The sequence below is a fragment of the Epinephelus lanceolatus genome, chromosome 23, assembly GCF_041903045.1.
Source record: "Epinephelus lanceolatus isolate andai-2023 chromosome 23, ASM4190304v1, whole genome shotgun sequence".
NCBI classification, from domain to species: domain Eukaryota; kingdom Metazoa; phylum Chordata; class Actinopteri; order Perciformes; family Serranidae; genus Epinephelus; species Epinephelus lanceolatus.
In genome coordinates, this window is record NC_135756.1 from 14,188,655 (window position 1) to 14,215,757 (window position 27,103).

At 42.2% G+C, this 27,103-nt stretch overlaps 1 protein-coding gene across 4 annotated transcripts in view; it reads right to left on the reverse strand.

Moving 5' to 3' along the window:
- Positions 1-27,103, reverse strand: part of pcloa (piccolo presynaptic cytomatrix protein a) — a 90,695-nt gene that overhangs the window by 53,885 nt on the left and 9,707 nt on the right. For all 4 annotated transcript variants that reach the window (XM_033615016.2, XM_078165148.1, XM_078165149.1 and 1 more), the window contains exon 4: positions 4,320-4,529. In XM_033615016.2, the coding sequence (XP_033470907.1) occupies positions 4,320-4,529 (210 nt within the window). The remainder of the gene's footprint in view (positions 1-4,319; positions 4,530-27,103) is intronic.

A 27,103-nucleotide genomic window follows, 5' to 3' on the forward strand; every position in this document is an offset into this window, starting at 1 on the left:
AACTGGAATATATAAACTGGGATTTTTGACCTCATTACATGTGAACCATGTAGGTGCATATGAATTCTTGAGGAATACCAAATGGAAATGGAAATATGCTTTCTAGAGCTCCATTAATTTGTTACAAAAACTGTATTTTTCCAATACCTGAAAGAAATAGTAATGACAGCAAAACCAAATCAATTTGGTATAGACAGAATCACAATATTTCTTTACAATAACCTGGTAGAAAATCCCCGCATCACGTACATAAAATGAAACAGCACTTCCGTCATTGATTAATTTTTAGCAACCTAAAAAATGGCTACCTGGAAAAATCAGTATCAGTTTAAGTGTACACTATATTTGGAATATTTTCACCCCTTTACCTTGCTGTCACACAGTTCTTTCCAACGGGTAACTGAAGCTGTTTTCTCAAAACCATCAGACTCCAGTGACAAAAACAATAATTTGACTTCACAGAAGTTGCAGGTCTACCACAGCCTCGATTAGTCACTGGGTAAGGTACAGTGGAGGAAATATTCTAAATGTAGTGTGTCTAAAGTAATTTTTTCAGTTGGCTAAAATATATTTTTCTGCAGCCCCCAATGCAATACCTTGCCTAGCTTCTATGTTGGTAGAGTTGGTTTATCAAAGACACTAACAAAGCAACACAGTACATAAAATAAGCGCAGCAGAAACATCAGATTGGTTGGACCAACATGTTTACCTATGTAGCTTTAAATTTTACAGCTAGGATTGAAAATGGCAATGGAAATAAACAAGTATGCCGATTTCACATATCTCTGCGTTTAAAATCAATTAACCTTTCACTAAACCCTGCCCCTTTGTGATGATTCAACGTTCGTCTGCACTAATGCGATGCCACACAGCTGGTTGAATATCAGCAAAGTTTCCCTGCTTCCCTTCACTGGTTCCTGTACAGCAGGGTCGGTCTTTGTTTCACTGTTATAATCATTAAAAAGCAAAAGCAGCATGTGTATACATTCAGTAGGCTATATCTTCAGTAGCTATCTAGCTAACACTACACTTTTCAGGGTTTGATTTTGGTTTTGGAACAGGGAAGAAATGTTTATCTTTTTCCAACCTCTCCAGGTAACGAGTATCATTAAAAAGTGATGTTTTTAGCGCAACATCATGGCGTTTCCTTCTGCGAAGTACAGACCAGAATCACCTGGAAATGATTGTAAACAGTCATTGTGATTTGATCAATAGACTGTTTCACTGCTACTCTGTTGCTATGGGAACAGCTTTGGTCCCTGTTTACTTCCTGTCAGCTACTGCATTAACAAACACTCCAACAGGAATTAGAGAGGGATCCTCCTGGATTGTTAATGCTGTCAAGTTTGAGACGGTCTTTAATTTAGTAAATTTCTTTTTTGGACTAAGTTCAAGTACTGAGTATTTACCTTGGCGTGGAGGATGGACATCTTAGGTATTTTCAAATGCTTTTTAGATAATCACTGAAGTTGCCAGTGTGTACAGAATCACAATTTAATTTATTTAGCCAGCTTTCACTCTTCAAGAATGTGATACATGCAGTCTGTAATCTAAATGTACTGCTGTATAATGCAGTGTTGAGATATTAATTTCAATATGGTGCAATGTTACATTCAGCCATTTCCATATAACTGACCTCCACATGTATCTGAACGTATTTAAGTAAACAATGTGCAAAGATAATCATAAAATCTACCTCTACTTGTGCTAAACACTATGATCACCTCAACGACTGCGTCTTCATCACTGGGCTTTCCCAGAGCCTCCTTTTTCTCCTCACTGTTCGTATTCTCCGCTGGGCCTTTGTCCTGCTCACTTACTACTGGGATTTCAGGTTCTGCTACAGGGACTGAAGCTACTGACACAGACACACCTCCATTTTCCAAAGCCGTCTCTAATACTTCATCGTTCTTTGATACTGTGTGCTTTTCTACATCAAACTCTGCAGTGCCATCTTTGTCACAGGCTGTGCTCGTCTCTGATACTGAAATAAGTTCCTGGGTGTTTCCAGCAGGAGGTTGTGACTCAACCTCTCTTTTGTCAAGTTTGCCTTCCTCCTCTTTAATTGACACCTTTTGCTCTGAAACTTTCTCCAGTGGTTTCTCATCACTGCCTGTCAGAGCTAATGTCTCCCTCCCTGCTTCATGTTGATTTTCAGCAATACTGTTTGTATTTTGTGAGCCGGCTTCCGTCTCATCTTGAATGACTTTCTCCTCACAGGTTGCGTCTCTGACATGTGTCTCGCTAATGACAGCTGAGGATGACACCATCTCTACGTTTTGCACTGATGGCTCAACACTGTCGGTTTCTTGCCCTTTAGAATCAGGAGTTGGGGGAATAGATGTAACCACAGCCTTCTCAGATTTATCATCTGCTTTTAACGTTGTATCTACAGGTGTCTGCTTTTCCTCTTCCTGAGCTATGATCTCTGCTTCAACCACAGGTTTTTCTTTCTCCTCTGACTTCTCAGGCAATGACACTGTCCCACTAAGGCTTTCTTTAGCAGGTGATGGCTCACACTTTGTTTCTGATTCTATCTCTTTATTTATTAGGATCTCTTCTTTTGGGATTTCTTCAGCGACAGTCAGAGCTGACTCACTTGCCATTTCTGACTCTTTCTGCTCTATTAGAGGGCAGACGTTCTCTGTTTCAGTAGAGGAAGGTGCTGGACCTGATTCAGCTTTAACAACCTTCTCCTCCAGAGTTTTCACCTCACTTGCTTTTTCAACTATTATCTGTTCAGTTGCTTCTTCTTCTAAAGCTTTCCCTTCATCAGCTTTTACCTCAGTAGCCCTTTCTGCTGCTTCATTCTTCTGAGCTCCCTCCTCTTCAAAGGCTTTGTCATTAGATGATTTATTCTCACTTCCTACCACCTCAATGGTTTCTTTTTCAACAGCTTTCTCCTCAGTATTTTTTTCCTCAGCAGCATCCCTCACTGTTTCCATCTTAGCTGGTTGTTCCTCATCAGGTACTTGCTCCTTAGCTGTTTCTCCTGCAGTAATACCTTTTTCAATGTTCTCTTTTGCTTCCTCTACAGCTTTGGTTTCTCCATCAACAGGAGCAACAGGAGGTGACTTATCTGCTGGGTCAAGCGGCTTCTCCTCTTTTTCTATGGGTTTGTTTTCGACTTTGTTAGCCTGACTTTCCTCGTCTGAAGCTGAGACAGGATGTTTGTTTTCTGACACTACTGCATAACTTTCAGATGCTGCACATTTTTCTGGCTCTGGTTTTAAGTCTTGCTGAGTCTCATCAGGTTTAGGTATCTCAACATTGTCAACAGGAGCTGAATTTTCTGCAACTGCAGAAGGAGTAGCATCTTCTTTGGATACTGGCTTCTCTAATATAGGTTCTGGTTCTGCCTTTATTTCTGCAGGTACTTCATTTTTTACCTCAGGTGCTACACTGTCAGCCTCAGGTTTTGAAGTGTTGTCTGTTTGCTCCACATTAATAGCTGCGTCTACCATATCTGATGGAGCTTGATCTGCAGCAGTAGCTTCGTCTATCTGTGGTTCTTCACTTGGCTTAGCAATTTCTACTTCTGTTATTTTCTCCTCATTAGCATTTGTAGGTGAAGAATCTGGCTTTGGATCAACCTGAACAGGAACTTCCTGTGAGACTGCATCTGGGATCGAGGCGGCTTTTGGCTCAACTGAATTAGTTGTCTCTTCTGAAAGCTTTTCTGGAGCAGGCTCCACTGTGTTGTCAACTGTCAGGGGAGCTGCAGCCTCACTCTGGGTAATCTTGGGATTTGGCTCTGTTTCTACCTCAGCGGGGACTGTTGGCTTGTCTAAACCTGTATTAGTCAATAGATTTTGCGTCTCACTTTCTACAGAGGGAGAAGGTTCCTCTGTTGCATTCTCAGAGCCACTCTGTTGCTGACCTGCTGGGATTTCACTGACAGGTGCACTCTGCGCTTGTTGCTCGACATTAGGTGGCTCCTCTGCTGCTTTCTCGGAGCTGCTCTGCTGTTGCTCAACTGCTGGGATTTCACTGACAGTTGCACTTTGTTTATCAGCATCTGATGGCTCTATCTCAGGATGAGACTGGTCCTCTGCTATTTTCTCAGAGCTGTTATGCTCTTGCTCAACTGCTGGGATTGCAGGGATACTCTCAGCTACACTCTCTGAAATTTGAGAAGGTTGTTCAGGGTGAATTACAGGCTCAGACACCGGTTCGGCTGCGAGTGGTTGTGTTTGTTCTTCTGACTGTGGTGTTTCCTGATGGGTGCTATCAGGAGGAGGAGTGCTAACAGAGAGAGGGGCATCGGGAGGAGGTGAAGTTAATGCACTATCAGGTGTAGGAATGGTTTCGGGCACTACCTTGGTATCAGGAGTTGATGGGGTTAGGTCTGCTGCTTCTACTATAGGTTTGCTATCTACAGCAGCGGGGGCAGGGGTGGAAGAGGGAGCAGGAGAAGGAGCAGGAGTAGGTGGTTGCTTCTTTGGGGAAGCCATGGCTGGAGGTGGCACGTCTCCCAGCTGGCCTGACATGGCTCTTTGGGTCTGGCAGTTGAGGCAAAGCCATTCTTTCTGTAAGACAAAGTTAAAAACAAATTGTTAGTTCTTAAGAATACACATAATGACGGTTTCCTGCGACATGATTTCTACTACTACATTCGAAAATAAGTAAATGTCTCTACGTGGGTAAAACGTCACTGTGACAACACAGCAGTGTAACTTCTTCTATTTCAAGGGAAGCTTTTACATTTATGGGACTTAAGAGACAGGCCTATGTATAATGCATGGTAATGGGACAGGGGTTTACCAATGCATGTCAGAGAGGCGTGGGTGGCCTGTGCAGACATTTCATGTAGCAGACTTACCAAAGAGACTGTGTTTGAATGTGTAGTATGTGTTATTATGATTGTATAACTTGGTATGCATATGTGTTGGCATAATTTAACCATGACAGTGAACATGCACATATCCTAAATGTGTTTTTAACCCCAACCTGTTCATTAGATTATTTACAAACATTCAAGACTGACAAAACAAGGATTTTCTGCAGGACTATAATGCAAGTCAGCGAACTGCAAATGTTTTTCCCAAGACTCTGTACTCCCTGAACATCTTATTTAGCTCCAATTACACCTCTATCCAAACGCTGAGGCACAGCACAGGCCAATTTAAAGAATCGGCCAGTGCTGTTTATTCTTTAAGTACCATAATTTCCTCCTTGGAAACACCTGGGATGTAGTCCTTACCCAAATCTTAACGGCATTGCTGCTTGCAATGGAAAAAGAAACACACTTCTGGCACAGCTGCTCTCATCTGTCATCTCAGAGCTCTGCGAAATCTGTCCTGTCATGGCGGTCTTAGTATTGCTGTTTGTTCCCAGGTACTCACTTAAACACAGGGCTCTGGAGGAACATACCGTAACACCAAAGGCCCTGCTGAGGGCTATAATTCAAGAGCTGCAGCTATTATTGGAGTTTAATATCCAGCACTGTTTTGCTTTAAGTGGTTGTAAAAGTGCTGATAAACAATCAACATGTTGGGGTTGAAAAAAAACTACATACTGGAGCTATAAACAGTGTAAACACACATACACACCTACACAATGTGGGGACACCATGCCACAATGTGCGTTATGGGGACCACACGCGCAAATGCTAATCTGCCTCATGCAAAACTTGCACACACACACATAAACAGTGACTCTAAGAAGAGGTAACAGTTAGCATGTTTTCAACCATCCTCAACTCTGACGTAAACACCTCATTTCACATTTCGCCAAGTGCTCCCCCCCATCCCCCACCCCTCGTATAAATGCCGTTGCCTGGCTTAACAGTGGGGTTTATGCTAAATTCGGGCATCAGAGAAGATTGCAACCCGCATGTTAAGCCATGCAGCAGACAAGCCACCTCTCTCCAAGCAGAGAAAGAGGGAGACAGAAGGAGGACGGAGGAAGAAGACTGAGGAAATGTCGCAGCAGAAAAAGTCGGGGTAAATAAGGCATGAGCCGCCCTGTTTTAGTCCATGCCTAAGAAGTAGGATGCTTGCACTCTTGAGAGAATGACACACCTGCAAACACATCTCAGTGGCATGTACCCAAACATAAAAAAAGAAGCACAAATGTTTTGACAAGGCAAATATTTATATATGTGGAATCGTGACTCACAAGATGAAAGAAGCATTAATGAAAGAGACGATTTTAATATCTGGAAGAAGAGAAGGAAACAGAGACATGGAGGGAAGCCAATGAAAGACATAAAAAAACAACAGAGATGTGTCTGCTGAGGTTTGCTGACGTTTGTGAGTTACATTCCCAACTTGACAGAAATCCAGTTAATCCTCAGACATGATGATGGACACAGCACAGATGCGAATTTGTGTGCGTGTGTATGTGCGCGAACAAGCACGCGCTATCAACATCCGTCCCTGCTGGGAGAACTTGAGATGGGAGTTTCTCCAGCTTGATGGCTCTATCAGTTAAAGCAGAGAGACCAGGAACTGAGAGCCGGAGAGATGGCCGCCAGATACAAAAAGCTGAAAACCCACTCAGTCAGACAGTCGGTCAGCCTCAGCCTCTTCAGAGCCAGTCATCACCGATGTTATCAACACAACACAACAGGCACACTTAAAGCTTTTACTGCCCCCTCAAAAACACACTTGGTCTGTGTGTTTCTTATAGCTACTGTGCAGAACTAAATCACCCCTTTATTTGGAATAACCTCTCTGTTAAAGCAGATATGTTACTTTACTCACTGCTGCTAAGTGGCCATCTCCAATTCCTACTGACATGTCTTACAGCAATCACCCTAAAAGGCCATCAAGTCATTAAGTGTCTTTCTGGCTTCACTTAAAGTTACACAAGGCAACTTTGGCAGCTCTGACCCCAATAAATTTCAGATGGCTGTACACAGTACGCCTTTGTTTTCTTTCCCAGGTAGCCCAAGAATACAGAGAGATAAGAAAAGTGAATAATGTTATGCCAGTTGATACAGCCTGCGCTCTTTTTTTCAAATAGTACTGAAATTATTCATGCATTTCATCTGCAGTTACTTAGTATTGTACTTAGGGACAGTCAGCAGTCAGACAGGGTCAGGTTACAAACCAATCACAGCCGACAGATATCTTTCCCTTCTTCTGTAAATATTCAGTCTGATAAATACGGAAAAGTTGATCATGTTAGTGCAGGGCTACCCAGAGCTTTTCATCTGTCCCACGGATGATAGGCCTACACATTTATAAACAGCGCCTGGAAGAAGATCAGCTCTGCACTCAGGATTTCAGGTAAATAGGATGCAACCTGCTTCTGTGCTCTTGATTGCTGGCACAAAAGGGGCACTCAGCACCTTCCTTGCACTCTCCAGGTGGCTAAAGATGCGGCATGTGTACGGCCTCTAATTTCCAGGGCTGGTACCTGCAGTTATTCCACAGGCTAGTTACTAACATGTCGGGCAGGAAATCCAAAGTGTGGGATCATTTTGAGAAGGTGAAGGACGAACCCAAGGTGATATGTAAACTCATCTTCATTGGTCGACTACAAACATGACGTATCATCTGAAACATGGAAGTAGCTACATGCCCATTAGCCCACAGCGTCATTAACAGGCGGCTCGCTCAGTGTGTGACGTGCACTTATAGATAAAATATAGGCCTATATTAATGAAGGTTCATTAGTACGGTTTTGTATTTCTCTGTAATGTAGCACAGTGTAAACAATGTTACTGATGCTATTCTTTCTCACACATTCAACTCAAACCACTGTGTTGCCCCGCCCAAAATATATCATTTAATAATTAAATCAATAAACACGCAGGCGACTAGTCGACTAATGGCCCTAAATGATGACTATTGGTAGACTAGGAAAATTCTTAGTCTTGGGCAGCCCTACTGGTAACACAATATTTTTATAGTGTGGTAAAGGATCTAAAGACTTCCACCACCACTGATCTGAACCAAAAGTCATGACAATACATCCACTAAAAATAAAGATGGAAGCACTTCTTGGATCTGATGCACACAATCAGTGTCCAAAATAAGGGGGGAATGGATTCCCCTGAAAAAAAAATGTCCCATAGTTGTTAAGATATTTGGCTAAAATACAAATATGTCAACCTCACTGGGGTGCTGCTCATAAGGCTTCGTCTTCTGGGGACCATGAATTCCTACACTAAATTTCATGGCAATCCATGATGGAAATTTCCATCTGGGCTAAAGTGGTGGATGAATCAACCTACTGATGGACCAATATCATCTGCTAGTATGGCTATATTGAATGAAAAGATTAACTAACTAACCCCTGATAATGACAGTGATTGATCATTAGTTACAGTCCTAGTTAGAACTAGCTTTATAAGAATTGTCTTACTCTGTCACCAGAGATGATTTCTCCCCGGAACCAACACACACATCAAAAATTTTATTAATAGAGGGAATCCACAGGGTCTAAATTAGTGCGAATGGTACGCTCATCTCTTGCAGCTTTGCCTTGTAATTAAAGCTAATGAGACAGGTGCATTTTTATATAACAATCTTTCCTGCTGCAAGCTTTCAAATAAATGTGACATGCCTGTTTGCTTTTCTGTCTGTCTGCTGTGACTCGCTCTTCAAACAGGAGCATGGATGATTCATAAAAGCATGGGAGTCACCCGCTCACATCACCACCTCACAAGGACATATTCTAGCATCACATGTGTAGGGGTACCAAAAGGTTGACACACACCAACACCCACGCAGATGAGGTTGTGACGAGTTTGATGTCATACAAACACTCAGATGAAAGGCATGAGATACCTCGGAAAGAAACAACAACTTGCTCCTTCTCTTCCCACATGATATTTCTCAAACAAAAACAAGCTCATGCATGAATGAATTAGGCCAGATTCTGTGTGAGCGTTTCCATCTCGCTTTCATCTCCAACTTTCCATCCTCGTCAAACTTCCTCCAAGGACACAGAAAGAAGACAAACTAAAAAACCGCAGACGGCAACCAGATATTGAGACGAGATGGGCTGTAGCCATGCCCATGTTCAGTTATTGTATCCAACTGGGAATCGGAGTGTTGTGAAGGTCGGTGGAGCTCTTTGATTGAGACTTACACCCTACGAGGGTTTTACCAATCTAAATTTAGACAGAGCCTGGCACTGAGAGTGGGAGAGGATCTAGAGGAGGATGGGACAGATGGATAAAGACAGATGAGAGGATGGAGAATGAGAAGAGCCAGAAGAATTGCAAGAATATGCGAGAAACAAAGGGTGATAATGGTGTGAGAGACAAGAAGAAAAATCAGGAAGATGAGAGGAACAAAAGCAGGGAGACGCAGACAGACTGAAACAAAAGGCGGTAGGAGAAAAGGCGGATTTTGTAAAGAGGAAAAGGGTGACGCAGTAGAAGCGAAGGAGCTTTATGGTCATCGGAGGTGATTCAACACCAGCTCCTGCCAACAAGCTTGACATTATCACCATGTAAATCTGCTAATCAATTGCCGGGAAATCAGGACAAGCTTCAGTTCATCATGACTGCCAGGAACAGCCTTAAAATGTTACAGTACAGAGAATTAAATTGACGTCATTTCCACATACAGTGGCACGACTTCTTGCCCTGCCTCTGACTTGACTTCTGTTCAACCAGCTCTAATTGCTCAGTGTTATTTCTCAGTGAAGGTGTCTTTTATCATTCCATCTGAAAAGTTTAAAGAAACAGTTCAACATTGTCCAAAATACGTTAATTTGTTTCCCTGCTGAGGGATATTTTTACAGCCTTTACAGATTTTTACAGCTATGCTGGTGAGTTTAGCTTAGCATTAAGACAGAAAATAGGTGCTAAGCTAGCCTGGCTCCATCCAAAATTAATAAAAATCGGCCATGAGGAACTCGAGTCTTCCTGAATGTATTAAAGTTAGCATTAAATGGCTAACAGAGTGCTTTTTGATTCGGCATACCGTAAAACTTCACTTCGTAGCCCAGGCTATTATTTGCTTAAATCACTGATATCAACGTGCCTATATTTGGGACAGGTGTCCATATGGGACAGGCCTTTAATTCCTTTCACAGGAAACTGTTGCTCAACAAAGATGGGAAATACAATCAAATTGTTCATTTAAACCAGTATGAATATTCATACTTACATAAAAATTAGGCTTTAGATGATACATCAATTGTGAATCATTTATTTGTTCCATCTCCAACAAACAGCACATCAGAGAGAGAGAAGGTTATGGCACCCAGCATACTGACACAACACTGCGTCATTGTGTTAAAACAATACTCTAAACTTGAAATAATTTTTATGAAAAATCCTTTTGATTCTTTTGATTTAAGAAAACCTTGTAGACTAAACTAATATTAATAACTTACAGGGTAATCGAGGAATGGACACATAATTTGAGGTGGCTAACAACCTGGTTTTATACATCTGAATAACTTCTGTAAAGAAAAGAAGTGCTTGGCATCCAGACCAGGCCTCTAATTGAGACAGGCATTAATTTATCAAAATGTGTGGTCACACCGGGCTAGTAAAAGGGACTGGTCCTTTAAAGGTAGGGTCTGGAGGATTTTCCAGTTGCTGTTTCTAAACACACATTCAAATTTGGCCCCTCCTATCAGGCTCAACTCTCCTGGGTGTACGGAGCCCGGAGGTACGGAAGAAGGCTTCACAGAAGAGGTTCAGGCAAGGCTCGCTCTGGTGTACGCTCGGGCATGGCACCTGCGCTCTCTCATTGGCTGGGGAAATCTCCGCCCAGAAGCGGTCCGAGCTCACAAAAACATCAAAATACAGTTAAAGGGCAGGAGCTCTGCAAACAGAGTCACCACCACACATGAGTAGAAGCCCATAGGTGATGATTAAGCAGGATTTCATTTGTATATGTCTATACCTTTAATTAGGACTAGGCTTTTATTTGAAAATTTTATGGTATTTAAATGTCCCTTGTAAAAATAGGAAGCTTCCAACATTATCTGCCTTTTATTTGAGTTAAAATACTAGTGTGCAGTATTTATTTACCTGTGCAGTAGCAGATACCCATGTATCTTGGGTTGAAAACACCAGTATCATATTAAAAGGCATGGTTTGTCTTTTTGGAAAATGTAATATGTTTTCTTGCTGGGAGTTGGATGAGAAGATTGATCCCACTCTTATGTCATATTAAATATAAAGCTACAGCTAGGAGATAGTTAGATTAGCTTAGCTTAGCGTATTGACTGAGGTCTTGCTGAGATGTTAATGGGGGGACATGTGAGGAATGGGAAGGTGGACGTTACACTTCATTGTGGCGGGAAATTGCCGCCACTGTGACAGCGTTATCAGCAGTAAACACCATATGAGCGGCACTGTTCCATAACTGCTAGCTAGCTTGTCGATACTGTATACCAGTCCATAACTTTAGGTAGAAACAGGAAAATAGGGAGGGACTTGTCGCTGGATACTGATTGGCGTTTACAGCAGGCAATTTGACGCCGCAAGCAATGGGACGAATGAGGTGGCTGGGATTAAATGGTGGCAGCTAGCTAAGCTAATGCTGCTGGGATCTGCCCATTGGTCTGACAGCCCATCATTCCGACAACCCATTGGTTCGACATCCCATTGTTCCGACCATATTAAACCCATTGTTCCGAAGTCCCGTTGTTCCGAAATCATCATGATGCCCTGTGGTTAAGGTCTTGTTAGGTTTAGGCACCAAAACCACTTGGTTAGGGTTAGGAAAAGATCATGGTGTGGGTTAAAATGAAAAAGAAAGTGACAAACACATAAGCCGTGAGCCTGCTTCGCCTCAAGCCTTTCCCAGCTGACCCAGAGCCGGTCGCGGCGCACCATCAAGGCAGAAATACGCCCGCCGGGAGCCGTTCAGCACCGTAGAGAGCTGCCCACACAACTCCAACCCCAGAGTTAATAACAGGAGGTTATGGTGTTTCACTCTCTTCTCTCTATGAGGCTTGTATCTCGACCAGTAGCTTACTTCTGTTGCGTTTGCTGATCCTCTATGGTACACAAAGTATAGCCTACAGTATAGCCTAGTACAGTATAATCACATATCGGAACAACGGGACATCGGACTAATGGGATGTCGGACCAATGACATGGACCCATGCTGCTAACAGTGCTAACATTGCTAACAAAGACAAAAGTGCTGACGGAGCTAAAAGTGTTAATGGGGTGACTTGGGGGGAATGGGAGGCTGGGTGTTATGCTTCCATGACGATGCAGGCCTACCACCTTTTGTTAGAACAGCATTTTTCAGCGGTAACCGCCATATGAGCGGCACCGCTCCACAACTGTTAGCTAGCTCATCGGTCCTATGTGCAGGTCCGTAACTGGTAGAATTTAATGTCATGAAGTAGGAACATAACAATTCAAGGAAGTGTTTCTCTGACTGCAAATTAGTTTACACCCTTGAGTGCAGGATGAGTCATCAACATTCGTAAATTGCTTCCCAGGAAATGAAAACTCTAATATACCATTAAAAATACCCCCAAAACAACTTTTTGATCGTTAGGCCAGATATTGGTGTATAGAGGGTGTATGGGCTAGATGTTTCCCTGTCTCAAGTCTTTACACCAAGCTAAGCTAAGCTAAGATAACATCTGCTGGCTGTGGCTAAGTATTCAGTGGTAAAATCTTCTTATCTAACTTTCAACAAGAAAGAGAGAACAAAAAAATTTGAAAAAGATCTACTATTTCTTAAAACATGATAGGCCTGCTGGTGTTTTCAGTCCAAGATACACAGATAACTACTAATATTCAGGTAAATAAATACCACACATGCAAAATAAAGGCTGATAATGTTGTTATAATCCTAATCATATGAATAATAAGGCTGTTGAAAGACTAATGTCCTTTCTCAAGTCACCTTTCAGTGCTAAAGGTCTTGGACAAAGTAACGTCTGGAAGTCACTGCCTTTTCTCATTGATGAGTGTTGCTGAGTGGCCAACTTAATTATAATGCACTAAGACTGCGAGCAGAACATCACAGCATCAGCTCCTTTGCAAGCCAAAAAAGATCTTTGTCCTAATAAATGTCCAGCTGTTATAAATGTTCCTGTCACGGGTTCAATGTGCTGCTTGCACCCTTCTCAAGTGAACCATGCTCATGTGTTGATGTAATTCTCGTTTTGAATCACGAAACTAAATGTTATGTGAGCGTCGATAGCCTTAAGGCTGGAGAACTGGGCTTCGGACCAGGAGATTGTTGGCTTTAATCCCAAAATAAGCAGCAAGATCTGAGCGTGGAAGTTGAATAAATCGAATGCTGCTGTCAAAAAGCCCTCGGAGAAAAAGTACTTTTAACCCCCAGCTGCTTAGTAACCAGCACTAGAGGACTGTGGCTGCACTGGGCAGATCCTAGATGGGTATGTGTGTAAGTGAATATGAGTGAAGCAGAGTGCTGCAGGAAACCGCAGCAAGCCATCTGAGCAAACATTCACTGGGTAAATGAAGGTTGAATAAAAGTTAATTATCCAGTTCTGTATAGAAATCTTTTCCCCAACGGATGCCGAACAAGAGCCTGAATGTTTTCTCTTGACGAGAGTGTCAGGCTGTGTCAGCACATTGTGGATTGATGTCCCAATGCCAGGTGAGTGAAAGAGTGCCGGAAGAAAGAAAGAAAGAAAGAAAGAAAGAAAGAGAAAAGTGTGCGATCGTGTGTATGAGTCTATATTTTCAAAGTGGATCTGACACAAAGGAAGAGGTGTGTGACGGCGCCTATATATACTCTGAGCCCAGGGATTAAGGAGAGGGAGAGAGACGTTTGTTTCAGGGCATTTTCTGTCTGCATCTGTGTTCGTTTAACTGCAACCCACTTCATAATCTGTCTGCATGTGTCAGCCTCCCATCTCAAAGAGAAGGAGTTGAGTTTTGTCTAAGACACTCAAGGATTTTCGGATGCTTTTCTCTCAATCTTTTGTTTAAAAAGACTCATGCTTCCAGTCAGCCTACATATCATCTGCCACGTTTATCCAAAGAGCCATACAGCAAAGTAAAAGAATGCATATTTAGCCTGATCCTTGTTATGCTACCTCTTTAGGGCTCCATACATTAATATTTATATTTTAAAACACATTTGCTATATCATGATAATTGTGCTCGGCCTCTTGTCAGTTGTTTGCTAACATAATATATGTATAACATGCCTGGGTCGTGTCAGCTCATTTGGCAGTTTATACACATTATAATGACCGGTTACTTCATACATGTCAATTTGCATCAGCTGTAGGTTTGTGTAACCTCCTCCTCTGCTGATAAGAGTGTTTGTTTTCCATACAAAGCCTTTGCGCCGCTAAGCTCTGATGACTAAGCTCATCAGTGCAGGTGGACGGAGGAATGGTGCCAGAAGAGGGGAGCGGAGAGAGGAAAAGGAAAGAGGACAGGGAGGTGGGGAGGGAGGGGAGGAAGATTCCCAACCTCCTTCTCCATTCGGTGGAAAGGCTAGGCCTAATGAGCTGTGGGCTTCGGTTGACAACATTTGGAAGCTTTTCATTGTTTAAAGGAGGTTTGGTGTTAAGAGGTGGAGACATACCAGTAGATTGAAAGGACAGGGGCTGTGATTTCATTTATGCTAATTACTGTGGCTGTGTATGAATCAGCCGTGTTTAAAGGGAAATTTCGGTTTATTTCAACCTGTCTCCTATTGTCCTAAATTTGTTTCAAGTGACTAGTGACATAAAAAAAATAGTTAGCTGTTAGCTGTTAGCCTAAATACAGCCGGGGCGCATAGTAGCGTCAGACCTGTTAAAACGTAAGTGAACGGGCAACCTTCAAGTGCAAAGTTAGTTAGTAGTATCTTGCGAGCTCTAGATAAAGCCCAGCTGGATACTGCTCCAGGTGGAGGTGTCTCGTCCTCGGTCACATCCAGACCTTGAAAATAAGGCTGCAACCGGTCCCATTCATTGCAACAGAGGCATTCCTCTTCTGTGGGCACTGGGTCACAGCATTCACAGGTAACGTTACACCACCAATCTCCAGAGCTACGCAGCCTTGCAGCAGCCATTCCTCCTCTCTCGTCCTCTACCTGTTGTGCCTCTCTCTCTCCTCCTTCGTTCTTCAATTTCACAAAGCTCTTCATCAGTGTATTCTGGCTCAAATAAATAAGGGTGGCCATCAAACTCTGCAAAATCAAATTCCTCCTCCACAAAGTCGAAGTCTGGCAAAAAGTCAGCCATTATTCTATAAATCTTTCATAAAATAAATGAATGAACTTTTCAGGCTACTGTCCAGTTCTGCCTTCCAGCTGTTGCTGCTTGTTCTCGCGAGATTTCAGGCACGCTATGAGATCGCTGCTTGTTCTCACAATATTTCAGCTGCGTTTTGGAAAGCAGAGCTAAATTGTAAACAAACATGGCAGCACACCAGTAAGGTAAGACAACACATTTACATGTTTTCTATATGTTCTCTGACATTTATCCTAATGATATGAGGCAGTCTTTGTGGAAAAAAAGCTTGTTTAGTGGACTAACTTTGCACTTGAAGGTTGCCCATTCACTTATGTTTTAACAGGTCTGACGCTACTAATGCGCCCCGGCTGTATCTAGGCTAACGGCTAACATGCTAACTATTATTTTTATGTCACTAGTCACTTGAAACAAATTTAGGACGATAGGAGACACGTTGAAATAAAATGAAATTTCCCTTTAAGTGGACCATCTTTAAATTATACACTCTATGTATTAACATTATACAGCACCACATAGTCTACATAGTATGTAGACAGCTAATCAGCCAACCAAGTGTCAGCAGCTCAATGCATTAAGGCATGTAGACATGGTGAAGACGACCTGCTGAAGTTCAAACTGAGCATCAGAATGGAGAAGAAAGGTGATTTAAGTGACTTTGAACGTGGCATGGTTGTTGATGCCTGGGATTTTCAAACACAACCATCTCTAGGGTTTACAGAGGATGGTCCCAAAAAGAGGAAATATCCAGTGAGCAGCAGTTCTCTGGGTGAAAACGCCTTGTTGATGCCAGAGGTCAGAGGAGAATGGCCAGACTGGTTCAAGATGACAGAAAGGCAACAGTAACTCAAATAACCACTGGTTCCAACCAAGGTCTGCAGAACCATCTCTGAACCAACAACACGTCCAACCTTGAAGCAGATGGGCTACAGCAGCAGAAGACCACACCAGGTGCCACTCCTGCCAGCTAACAACAGGAAACTGAGGCTACAGTTCACACAGGCTCACCAAAACTGGACAATAGAAGATTGGAAAAACGTTGCCTTGTCTGATGAGTCTGGATTTCTGCTGCCACATTAAGGCCCTGCCCTGACAGACTCTACGAGATGACAGTGAATATGTCACAGTATGTACAACTGAAGTCCACAAGGGCTCAGTTCACAAGTCCAGAGGGTGGACATTTGGATTCAGCCCTTCTTTGAAATCACATAGGCCACACGTCTGGGGCCATATTCACAAACTTTCTGAGAATACTCTCATAGAGTTCCTAACTTAGCCTAAAGGTTAGGAATCCTAGCTTAGGAGTGATTTAAGAACGTTCTTAGAGCAACTCTGAGCAAAGAAGGAATAGAAACTTTGACCTCAGTGTGGAGGTGTGGTTGACCCCATTGCTAGGTGTGATGCATTCTTTTAACAGGTGTGATTGGTTGTCACAGACATGCCCTTTTATGAGCCTGCAAGGTGTGGACACCCTTTGTGAATATGGCCCCTAGAGTTTAATTGACAGAAAATGTGCACAAAATTTAAAAAGAAAAACTTAATCTAGTAGCAGCAAAGAACATTTCTACGAGCCTAACTGGCCACACAGATTCAATTCAGCCCTTCACAGACCTTAATTAAACCAACACATGCCACATAGAGCTGCTGCTACGCTAAATCTGGTTACAATTCTTGCATCATCACGTTTTTTTTTCTGCCTGACAGTAAATTCTGCCTATAGGTGCTGCTAATGTGACTCAGAGGCGTGAGTCATGAGTGCTACGACAAACCACAACAGTCAGGTTGTCATGAATTGCACTGCTTAGGGCAGAGCTGGCCTGCACCCATATCCTTTGTGACACCCCCCCATGCTCTCGACTCCCGTGTTGGACTCCTCCTCACAGTATTGTCTCTGGTCTCTGCTCTGTTTTGGGCCTGTCCTCCTCCACTACACCCTCACATGTAGTCTGTCTGCACATTCACAGCTCTTTCACGTTGTTTCTTCCTACATTGTCGGACAGGACGTGCATGTTTTCAGCTTGGATAATGCATGTCTGTATTTGTTGATTCCACACCTTTCTATTTGACTGTGAATGAATAAAAAGGGATAGTTTGTGACTTGGATCTTGGGTCTTGATCTGTCAATCCAATAAGTGCCTTCCAGCTGCACTCCCTTCACCAGTTTCTATCCAATAAAGATGAAAGGTGCAACTTTAAACATGGGGGTAGAAAAAAGCTAATCCACTTTCCTCCCAGGTTTTTTAATGCATGGAAATGATTTTTGGAGGCGAAGCCACTTCCTAATCCAGGCTCTGCTGTTGCCCACACCTATTGAATATCAATTTTTCGGGAGAGTGTCAAAGTCAGACACTCCATCCGCAACTTGCTTTTTCAACTCAAATCAGAAGCTCCGCTGTCACTCTAGTAAAGCCTGCGTTCAAGGGGAGACGGAGCAGCAACCGTCAGGATGTAAACACAACAGCCTGTGCTAACTAGATGAGGCCGGTGCCAGAAAGTGTGTGCTGTCAAGTGTCTGTGTGTCTCCGCCCGCCTGTCCTTGCCTCTCTGTCTCACCAGGGCTCAGCGCTGGCAAACACGATGTCTTGGCTTTTTTCCCCCCTTCTTCTTGGCGCTGAAGGCTCAGTGGCTAAAACGTGGCCCTCGCTAAGCTTGCAAGCACCAGTAAATTAGAAATGGGATAATTGGAAATCATTCTGGAGTGGAGCTGGAGGGCGAGCTGTGTAAGAAGGAAGAGAAGAGGCCGTTTGTGATGCCTGAGGACAGTTCGTTTCAATCATAGCAATTTCTAAAACAATGGTAAACCACTTGTCACGGCTTGAACAACAAGGTCCTGGACCTGGTAAACAGGGCAAAGAAGACGGTACTCATTCACCCTGTGTGTGCAATCACTCAGGCAAAACATGAATATAACATGAACAACAGCATCCACGCTGCCAAATTAACTAAAATACTTCTCCAAAAGACGGGCCAACGCTCTGCATCCACACACACACACCTTAGTGTCTAAAAATACCATCCATTTCAAGCCTTCCAAGGTGGCCGTGTGGGGGACTCTGTGGGTTGCCTGGTGCAACAGAAATACCCTTTTAGAGGAGGAAATATGAAAGAGGGAACACAAAAGAGCCAGAGAGACAGAGAGAGAGAGAGAGAGAGGGGGAGAGGGAGAGATGCCCTGCAGTAGCTTGTGTTCTCCGCTTTGTGACTCTTTTGTGACTGTGACTATTTTTGTACACTTCAGCCTCCTGGGCAAGCAATGGCAGAGCTGTGAGGCAACTGGACTGTACAGGCCTGATACAGACTAACCTGGATTATACACTGAATGGACTCAAAATACAGTAAAATACCAGATTCATATCACAGCCGGGCTGGATATGCAAGATGAGAACGACGAGGAGAATAAGCGACACCAGGCCAAGGTTTTGAGAGGGCGTATGACAGCCAGATGATACCACAGGCTGTTAGTGCACATGCGTGTATTGTATGTATTACCATAGAGCACGGCTTTATCTGCCAGTGCAGACTCAGGAGGGTTCAGACTGTGGGAGGGTATTGTTATTCTGTGGCACCACCACAGAATAACAATGAGGGAAGAGGACACAGGAAACACCATATATTGAGTGGGTGTTAGGACACCGAGCCTCACAGGCATGAGGATGCGCAAGACGTGGGCATAAAACAAAAACTGCAAGCTAAACACACACCAAACATATTAGATTAACTTTTCATTCACTGAAGAACACAGCGAACCTGAAGTGTAAGAGTTATGGGCCTTAATCCAATCCTCAGAGGGGTACTTTAACGATTTTCAACCAGGTCTGTGTCACCATGGTATTGTGAGTGTGTTCAAAGGTCAACATCGTAAAGCCCCCCTGCCTACAGGGTTGGGAGCTTCCTGTCTGTGCCATGAACAAAAATCAGCCCAATATCATTTAATAGATTTCAGCCGGTGGACGGTTGGGATATCCGGGAGCTTTGCACACACTCCCACATTGTGGTGACACAGCAACCCGGTCTCACTCTAAAGTCGTCAAAATCCGGTGCTTGGGCAGTCACTTACGGCGTCAGATACTGATGAAAAAAGGCATCCTTTTACGTCAGCGTGATACGTGGCTGGTTGCTGTTATAGGTAACGCTGCTCGGCGGCATCAGGGAAAAATGTGGCAGGACAAAAACGGAAGTTAAGTTGATGAAAGTAGAAGAAGACAATGCATGTAACAAACATAACTTGACACGGCGTCCCAGAACGTCAACAACCAACGCACCCACGGTACCTTTCACGTCGTATCTGCACGTGAAAAGTCCATGACTAAACGTTGATATGTGACGAGGTCGGAGTGAGAATGTGTTGGACACAGACCTGGTTGAAAATCAGCATAGGATCCCTTTAAGGGTGCTGTATGTGACATTAAGAACATAAATAAAGACCATTTAACTGGAGTTGCATTGCTAGGCAACAGCTTGGGTCTATGATTACTTGCTGTCATCTGATGTCATTCACATACACTGCAAAAAATTCCAACAGGAAATATAAAGGACGTATCATCCTGACATTTTAAGACTCCTACGTAGCCTACAGCCCTGTGGTGGCGAGTCGTGTTTTGCCTCCAGCTAATAAACTGACGTCATTGTGACATCGGCCCTAAAAGGGTCTATAGAAGAGTGGTGGAGTGTTGTTATGGAGCCTTGTTAAAATGTTCCTCTGTTTCCTGGTTTTGATGTTAAACAAATCCTGAAGATGAATATGATGTAAATCTTCTAACCTTTACAGCATTCAACAGCCAGGATTCTTTCTTCCCCACAGCCTTACAGTGTTTAATAATTAAGGCCAGAGAGACCATTTGATATATTACAGCAAAGCACAATCTTCTGGTGAGTAAAATACTTTGCCCCTGATAATGTAGTGGTAAATATAAAGGTGAGTGAACTCCCAGTCAAACATTATAGCGCACATTAGGTTAATATTTATGTCAGACTTTGCGAGAACACTGGGCACAGGTGCACTCACCCTTAACTATATCACTGTATCTATGATTGGATTTAAGCTGCAGAGGACATAGACAGAGATTGTTATTAAGCTTCACAATGGGAAAAAAATTCAGCTGTGACTCCAAATATTCCACAGTTTGGTAAGAAAGGTAAGATTTTAATTGGTTCTCCTTGGTGTAGGTGATACAGGATGGATCTTGCGGCCTCCTCTCTTAGCTCAGATCCCCACATTCGTGCTTGTTAGCAAAGTGGTGCCTCTCCCATTTTACGTAAGACTTCCCCGACGAGCACACTCATTACTGATAAGGGCAACATGACATGGAGCCTGAGCTGCAGCAACATCGCCGAGCAGCAGCGCTAGACACACACATCTACAGACTCTCCCTACATCAAAGGGAGCGACAATGAGGAAGGCAAAGGGATAGCACCACTAAGGGAGAGTCTGACACAGAGAAAACACTGTGTTTAAGAGGAGGATAAGCACCGAAAAAAACACTGGTATTAACTGTGTCTCCTCAAGGCCTTATAAAGATTAAAGGATATAGCAAACTAAGACATAAAACTGAAGGAAATGATATAGAGATTCGGGGAAAAATGTGACAGAAAATCAACAGAGGGGAAAAGATAGAAAGACATGGAGAGCTTTATAATAGAAATAAAAAAAGAAAGAAATAACCCATGAAGGTGAGTGCTTTTTCTTCCAGGGGGCCTTTTTCCATGACTCGTATTGATGAGGATTAAACACAGACACTTGAGTCCAGGATCAAGCCTCAATAGAAACGAAAGGCCTCCTGTTGCTTTTAAATCCTTTTAAGTAACAGAGATTACACCTACACACACGCACACGTGTTGACACATATGATATGCATGCACTCTTAACCTTAATTTCAGTGAACATACAGAACTGTGGCTAAATAAAGCCCAAATAACTACACTCTAAAATCTGACATGGTGATCTGAAGTTCGGGAAACTGATTATCTGATTATCTATTGTTAAGTGTACTTAAAATTTAGTTGTATGTACTTAATTTCGTGAAGTTGTTGCAACTTAAAAATGACTAGTGCAATTAACTTGTTCTTTTTAGTTGTGATAAAATCTTAAATTAAGTTGGAGAGAAAGATTTACTATGAGTATTTATGTCGCTGAATAGAGCCCAAATAACTACACAAAAATCTGACAACTTGATCTCACTTAAAAAAGTCTAAGAAAATGATTGCCTCGATAAGATTAGTAAATATAACCATTAGTTTTAAAGGGCAACTTTGGTATTTTTCAACCTGGACCCCATTTTCACATTTTTGTGTCCAAGTGACTTATAGCAACAACATTTTTTAAAAAAAAAAAAAAATTGGTCCAGTTTTTAGTGAGACTGCTGCAACTGGCAGCAGAGAAACAGGCTGCAGTGTTACCACTTGGGGCAATTGTGCATCGTCATTTTACGTCCACTAGGCGTGCTTGTTTTTACACTGATAGTTTCACATTGTTGTTCTAAGTGTCTCACAACATAATGAAAAGAATCACTACAGCGATAGACCTTATGGTAACACTTTCTATGAAGACCACATCTATAATGCACATATAAGTAGCTAACGTTAGCTTACAAGTAGGCTAACCTTGTTTGGGATGGGAATGTTAAGGGCTGCAACAATGTCCGTCCACTTTTTTTTTTTCTTTTTGAAGCTAACAATCTTGTAAATAGTGGCTCTGCAAGATACCCAGTTTTTGCAAAATCTTTTTTTTGTGACTAAAAGCTCTCTGACTCATGACAAATTGTCTTTAGGGTGTCTTTTCAAAGTGGCCTAGCATATGATAGCTATTAATCAATCAATTACGATGCATCATAGATTCTTTTAAATAAATATGAATGAAAATGCTTCACACTTTATTAAACACCAACAATGAAACATTATGATGAAGCATCCATTATTATAGATGCATCAATAAGTACTTCCCTTTACTTAACACATACAATAACTCATGATACCGTAAGGACTGTTATACTATGAATCCTTAATGCAGTTGATTGTGAGTATAAGTATTCATAATGCATTAAAGGCCCAATCAGTCAACCTCTATAATGCATTATAGTGTTACCAACCTTTTTTGTTAAAGAGTGACGTCCTTTGTGTTCAACCAGAAACAGCCTCAAAATTGCCATTGCTAAAGCCACCAGACTCCATGCAAAGAAAGAGTAATTTTATTATCATAAAACACGCCTCATTCAAAGTCCACAAAAACAAAATAAAACCCACAAAAGCCGTCTTGGTTCGTCTTTCCACTGCTCCAACAATCACCAACTCTGGTTTGGTTGAATTAAACCCTTGTTTCACCCAGTTAGATGTGAAAATATCCTGGCTCTTTACACACTTAAATTACTGTTTATTTAAATGGAGTCTGGTGGGTTTGGCTATGGTAATTTTGGGGCTATTTTGGGTCAAATAACTCTTTACAAGAAAGGTCTATCTCTGTGAGGACTTTCCATAATGTTGTTAGACACTTAAAATAATAATCTGAGCCTGTCTGTGGCAAAAACAAGCACTTAAAGTGGACATACACTGAGGGTGCGCAATTGCCCCCACTGATTACATTGCACCCTGTTTCACTGCTGCCAACTGCAGCCCTCTCACTCAATACAGTACCCTTTCAAAAACTTTTGTTGCCACTAGTCTCTTAGACACAACCATCTGGGAAAACAGAGTCTAGGATGAAAAATACCAGAGTTACCCTTTAAGTTATGTCTTCTCTATATCTAATTAAGTTTAATTAAAAAGTAGTTTTATTTACTAAATTTTGTCAAACTGTTGCAACTTAAAAATCACCTGTGAAACTCACTTATTCTTATTTAGTGTTAGTAACTTAAACCAAATTAGTCTGACTTACCAGAACAGTTGTGTTCACTCTCTTTTAAGCCTTACAAAATAATCTCCTTAACAAATCTGACTTTGTTTAAGATTTCATCACACTTAAAAAGACCAAGTAAATTTCACTTGTTATTTTTAAACTGCAACAACTTCAAAAAAAAAGAAAGAATTAAATACAACTAAAACATCAAGTAAGATCAACTTGTATGATTTTACAGTATAGTTATCTGGGCTCCTTTTTAGCCATAGTTCTGTCTGTCCATTGAAATACTAAAGGTTGAAGGTGAATGCATATCGTATGTGTCATCACGTGTGCGTGCGTAGGCGTAATCTCTGTTCCTTAAAAGGATTTAAAGGGCAACAGGAAGCCTGTTATTTCTATCGAGGCTTGATCCTGGACACGTACTGTAGTGATGAAAAATCATTCAAACACACAACACACCTGCAGTATGCACGCTCACACCAGCCCAGTCTCAGTCTCGCAAATAAAACATACTGCGTAGTTCCCACACACCCACGCACACACACTCTGACCCACTCACATGCGTCAGCAAGTCAACCCCTCCTGACAGCCGACATTGTGACAGCGAATGACACAGAAGCGAGGCACAGTACGTAGGGGGTATATGACTCAACCAAGGTGTTGTGTATGTCTCCTGCAGACGTACTCCACAAGGTGCTGCTTTTTTAAGATTTAACTGTTCAACCGAATCACTGAATTATTAATTGCATTCAGTCCCACATGAGTCAAAAATGATTCATCCGTCTTGAACCAATTTGTAGCAACATCAGTCTTAAAAACAAAACTGAGCTGATGGCTCTGGCTTTAAGACGAGATGGTGTTCAAAAGATTAATCTATATCCAATTAGAGCATCAGTGGCTTGGATGCCCATCTCTCCAGTATAATTACATTTTTCTCCATGCTTGGCCTCAATTAAGTGATTGTGCAGTTCAGCTCCTCATTATCCTAGCAAGTGCACGCAATTAAGTGCTGCAGAAAAGGACAAGAATCCGAAAAACTTAAAAGAAATCAAGTCTTTAATAGTGCTGTCACTGTTAACTGCTTCCTGGCAGAGGGTAAGATGAGGAGATCAATACCACTCTCATGTCTGCACAATAAATAAAGCTACAGCCGACAGCTGGTTAACTTAGCATAGCACAAAAACTGGAAACAGCATACAAGCACTTCTAAAGCTCAATTCGATTTAAATTTTGTTTGCATAATCGTCAGAGGAAGAGAAAGGGACTCTATGCAAAATACAGAGCGTATGAGTTTTCTGGACATGGTTCTCAACATGGACATGGCTAGAAGCTAACGTTGCTAACTCCATAAACAGCAACAGTGCTAGCAGAGCTCAGGGTGTTAACTGTTGCTACACTTCCGCAACGACCCCGTCCCAGTATCAGCAATAACCTCTGTATGAATGCAATGCAAAGCAGAGGAAATGAACTAGCCAGTGGGATACACACATGCACTAGGATGCACTTACCACAAAACAAACCACCAGGCCTGAGGAAGTGCACCAGGCTTTGAAGCCAGATTTTGTAGTGGCCAAAAAGTGGAATTACACCATCACAAACATTTTGTCCCATTGACTTACATGTCCAAAAAGACATCTTTAAATCACTGAATATATTTTTTAAGCATCACAACCCCGCAAAAACTCTCGTTTCGCTATCTGAATTTGATCCATGCCATCCAATAACAACAGAAAGTCTAGAAGAGCCACATGACTAAATCATTTTTCCCAACTGAAGTTGGTAGTGTTCTTGGCTGACAAAAGTCTCTGCTGGGCCTGCTTTCAGTGTGGAAGTAGCGGTGACCTTCCAGGTAGTTTTTATACATGGCAACTGAACTTTTTTGGCCTAAAGCACCACTAAGCAAGGAATGAACGGGGCCCCGCCTCTAACGCTATATCCAGTTCTCTTTATACTGTACATCCATGCAAACTACAGACAAGCCTGGATTACAACACACAGAGCGGTATCGTGATTTCATTCTCTGCTCAGAACACTAACACTCTACTATATCTTTACATAGTAAATAGTGACTTGTCGCTGTATTAAGGCTCTAAATGTCACATACTAAATGTTTAAGGGTGGTTATATGTGACAGTTAGTGCACCATGCCAAGAAATGCCTGCTTTTCCCTCCTTAAAGTGTTTATGCTAAGATAAGCTAACTAGCTGAAAAGAATACTGAAAAGAAAAAGAATAAGTGCATTTCTAAAAACATTATAGGACTCCTTTGAAAAGTAAATCTGCACTGTACTGACACAAATCTGAGACCTGTAACAGAAAGTAAAGGAAAGTATATATACTTCTCAGGGTGCTTTCAGACCTAGAGTTGGTTCGTGTTCTCACGGCAGCATTTACAAGCGGACCAGATCAAATGCTTTGCGTGAAAAAGCTGCTCTTGATTGGTCAGAATTTCCATGCAGGAAAAATCCAGGAAGTAAACCAAACGTTGAAGAAGAGTACACTTGCAAGATAAATGTGACACTTTCTAATGTCACAATGGAGGAACAACTACGCAGGTTGATTTTAGCGCTGGTCATCGTGGACTATATTGCTGTCATTGTTCATTTTAGTCAAACCATACAGTTTGAAAATGAGGCGCGGCTCCAACTCAAAAACAATGTTTTGATGCATTGGATGTGCTGAATGTGCATATTAAGGCAGTACAGGAGGAGGTGCACATTAATAATCCTCCAGGACTGTAACATGCTCATGTTTAACCGAAACATTAGCCATGTTTCCATCAGCCTGTTTAAATGTGCATCTATAAGTATCGCATCGGAAAATTATGATGGAAACGGCAAAATTCGAATTAAGATGCCCTGATTCGCACAAACTAAAATACGCTCGTTTTAGTCAGGTTTTGGTTGATTCGAAAAAATGTTGATTCACAAAACGGGGGATGGAAACAGTTATGTTCGAATTAAGTCTGACGTAGCGCACCTCTCTCCATGGTGATATCCACACTCCGGGTCAGGAAGGCAGTAATGCATTTACAAGCTGGTTGCGAACCGCCAGAAAACATAGAAGAAGAAGAATGCGAGACTCTGTGGAAAACTTGCGCAAGTTCGTAGTTTTCACCAAAGTCCGTACATTTAATGGAAACAGACAGGATTAGTATTTCTTTTAATGCGCATTTCCCAATGATTTGAATCACTTTTGGATGGAAACATAGCTAATGTGTCATGTGACTACAGTTGGTTCGGATCGAGGTCAGAACACGTTCTCATCACAAGCGAACCGCACCAGAGTTTCTTTGTAACCAGGCTGAGACCACCTCTTTAAGAAGGTCTCGGTCTGGTTGTTTTGGTGCGCACCTGAGTGTGATTGCTGTGTTCACACCTGCTCAAATGAACCTCACTTAGGGGGCAAACGAACTTGAGTTCAACTGAACCGAATCAAACAGGGCAGGTGTGAAAGCACCCTTAGGGTCAGCAGTCCTTTGCCAAAGAAAAAGTTGATTTCCCCCGAGAATTTAGCACTTCCTGTACATAGATACAGTAGAGTCCACTCCCAGCTTAGTTACAGAAGGCTCTTCAGTGAGATGGAAATACACAGCAGATTACCAAAGACACACTTAAACCATCGGCTGACAAAGCAGGTGACACGTGAAGCCAGGATAGAGCTGCTGGTTGACAAACACGTGATTGTGCCCCAGCTCAAGAGGATATGACCAAACACCACACTGTATGTGACCAACGGCTCCAATTAATGTAACCATCCATGTTTAATTCTCAGTAAATGTGTAGGTTATGACTGACTGGCATATAGACAATTTAAAAATGATGCTTCATATGGGATATTAAGTGAGTGTAGCATATGTGAATATGTTTTGCCTGCGTGCTGAGAGACCACTCAACCGAACGCCCTTTTTGGCCTTTATTCCCATAATATACTGATCCTACACCATCGAGCACCATCTGTTCTGTGAAACTCAACGCAGTCTTGTGATGTTGCCTCCACGTGAGACAAAACACCACGGTAACACCAGCAAGCCGGTCCCCCGCACCTTGGGAGATAAACAGGCCAAAAGTGTTTGGTTTCCACATCATCATTAGACAAGCTAAGACAATAACTCTCATATACACAACCACACATGAGCTAACATACAAGTATCATACCAACATAG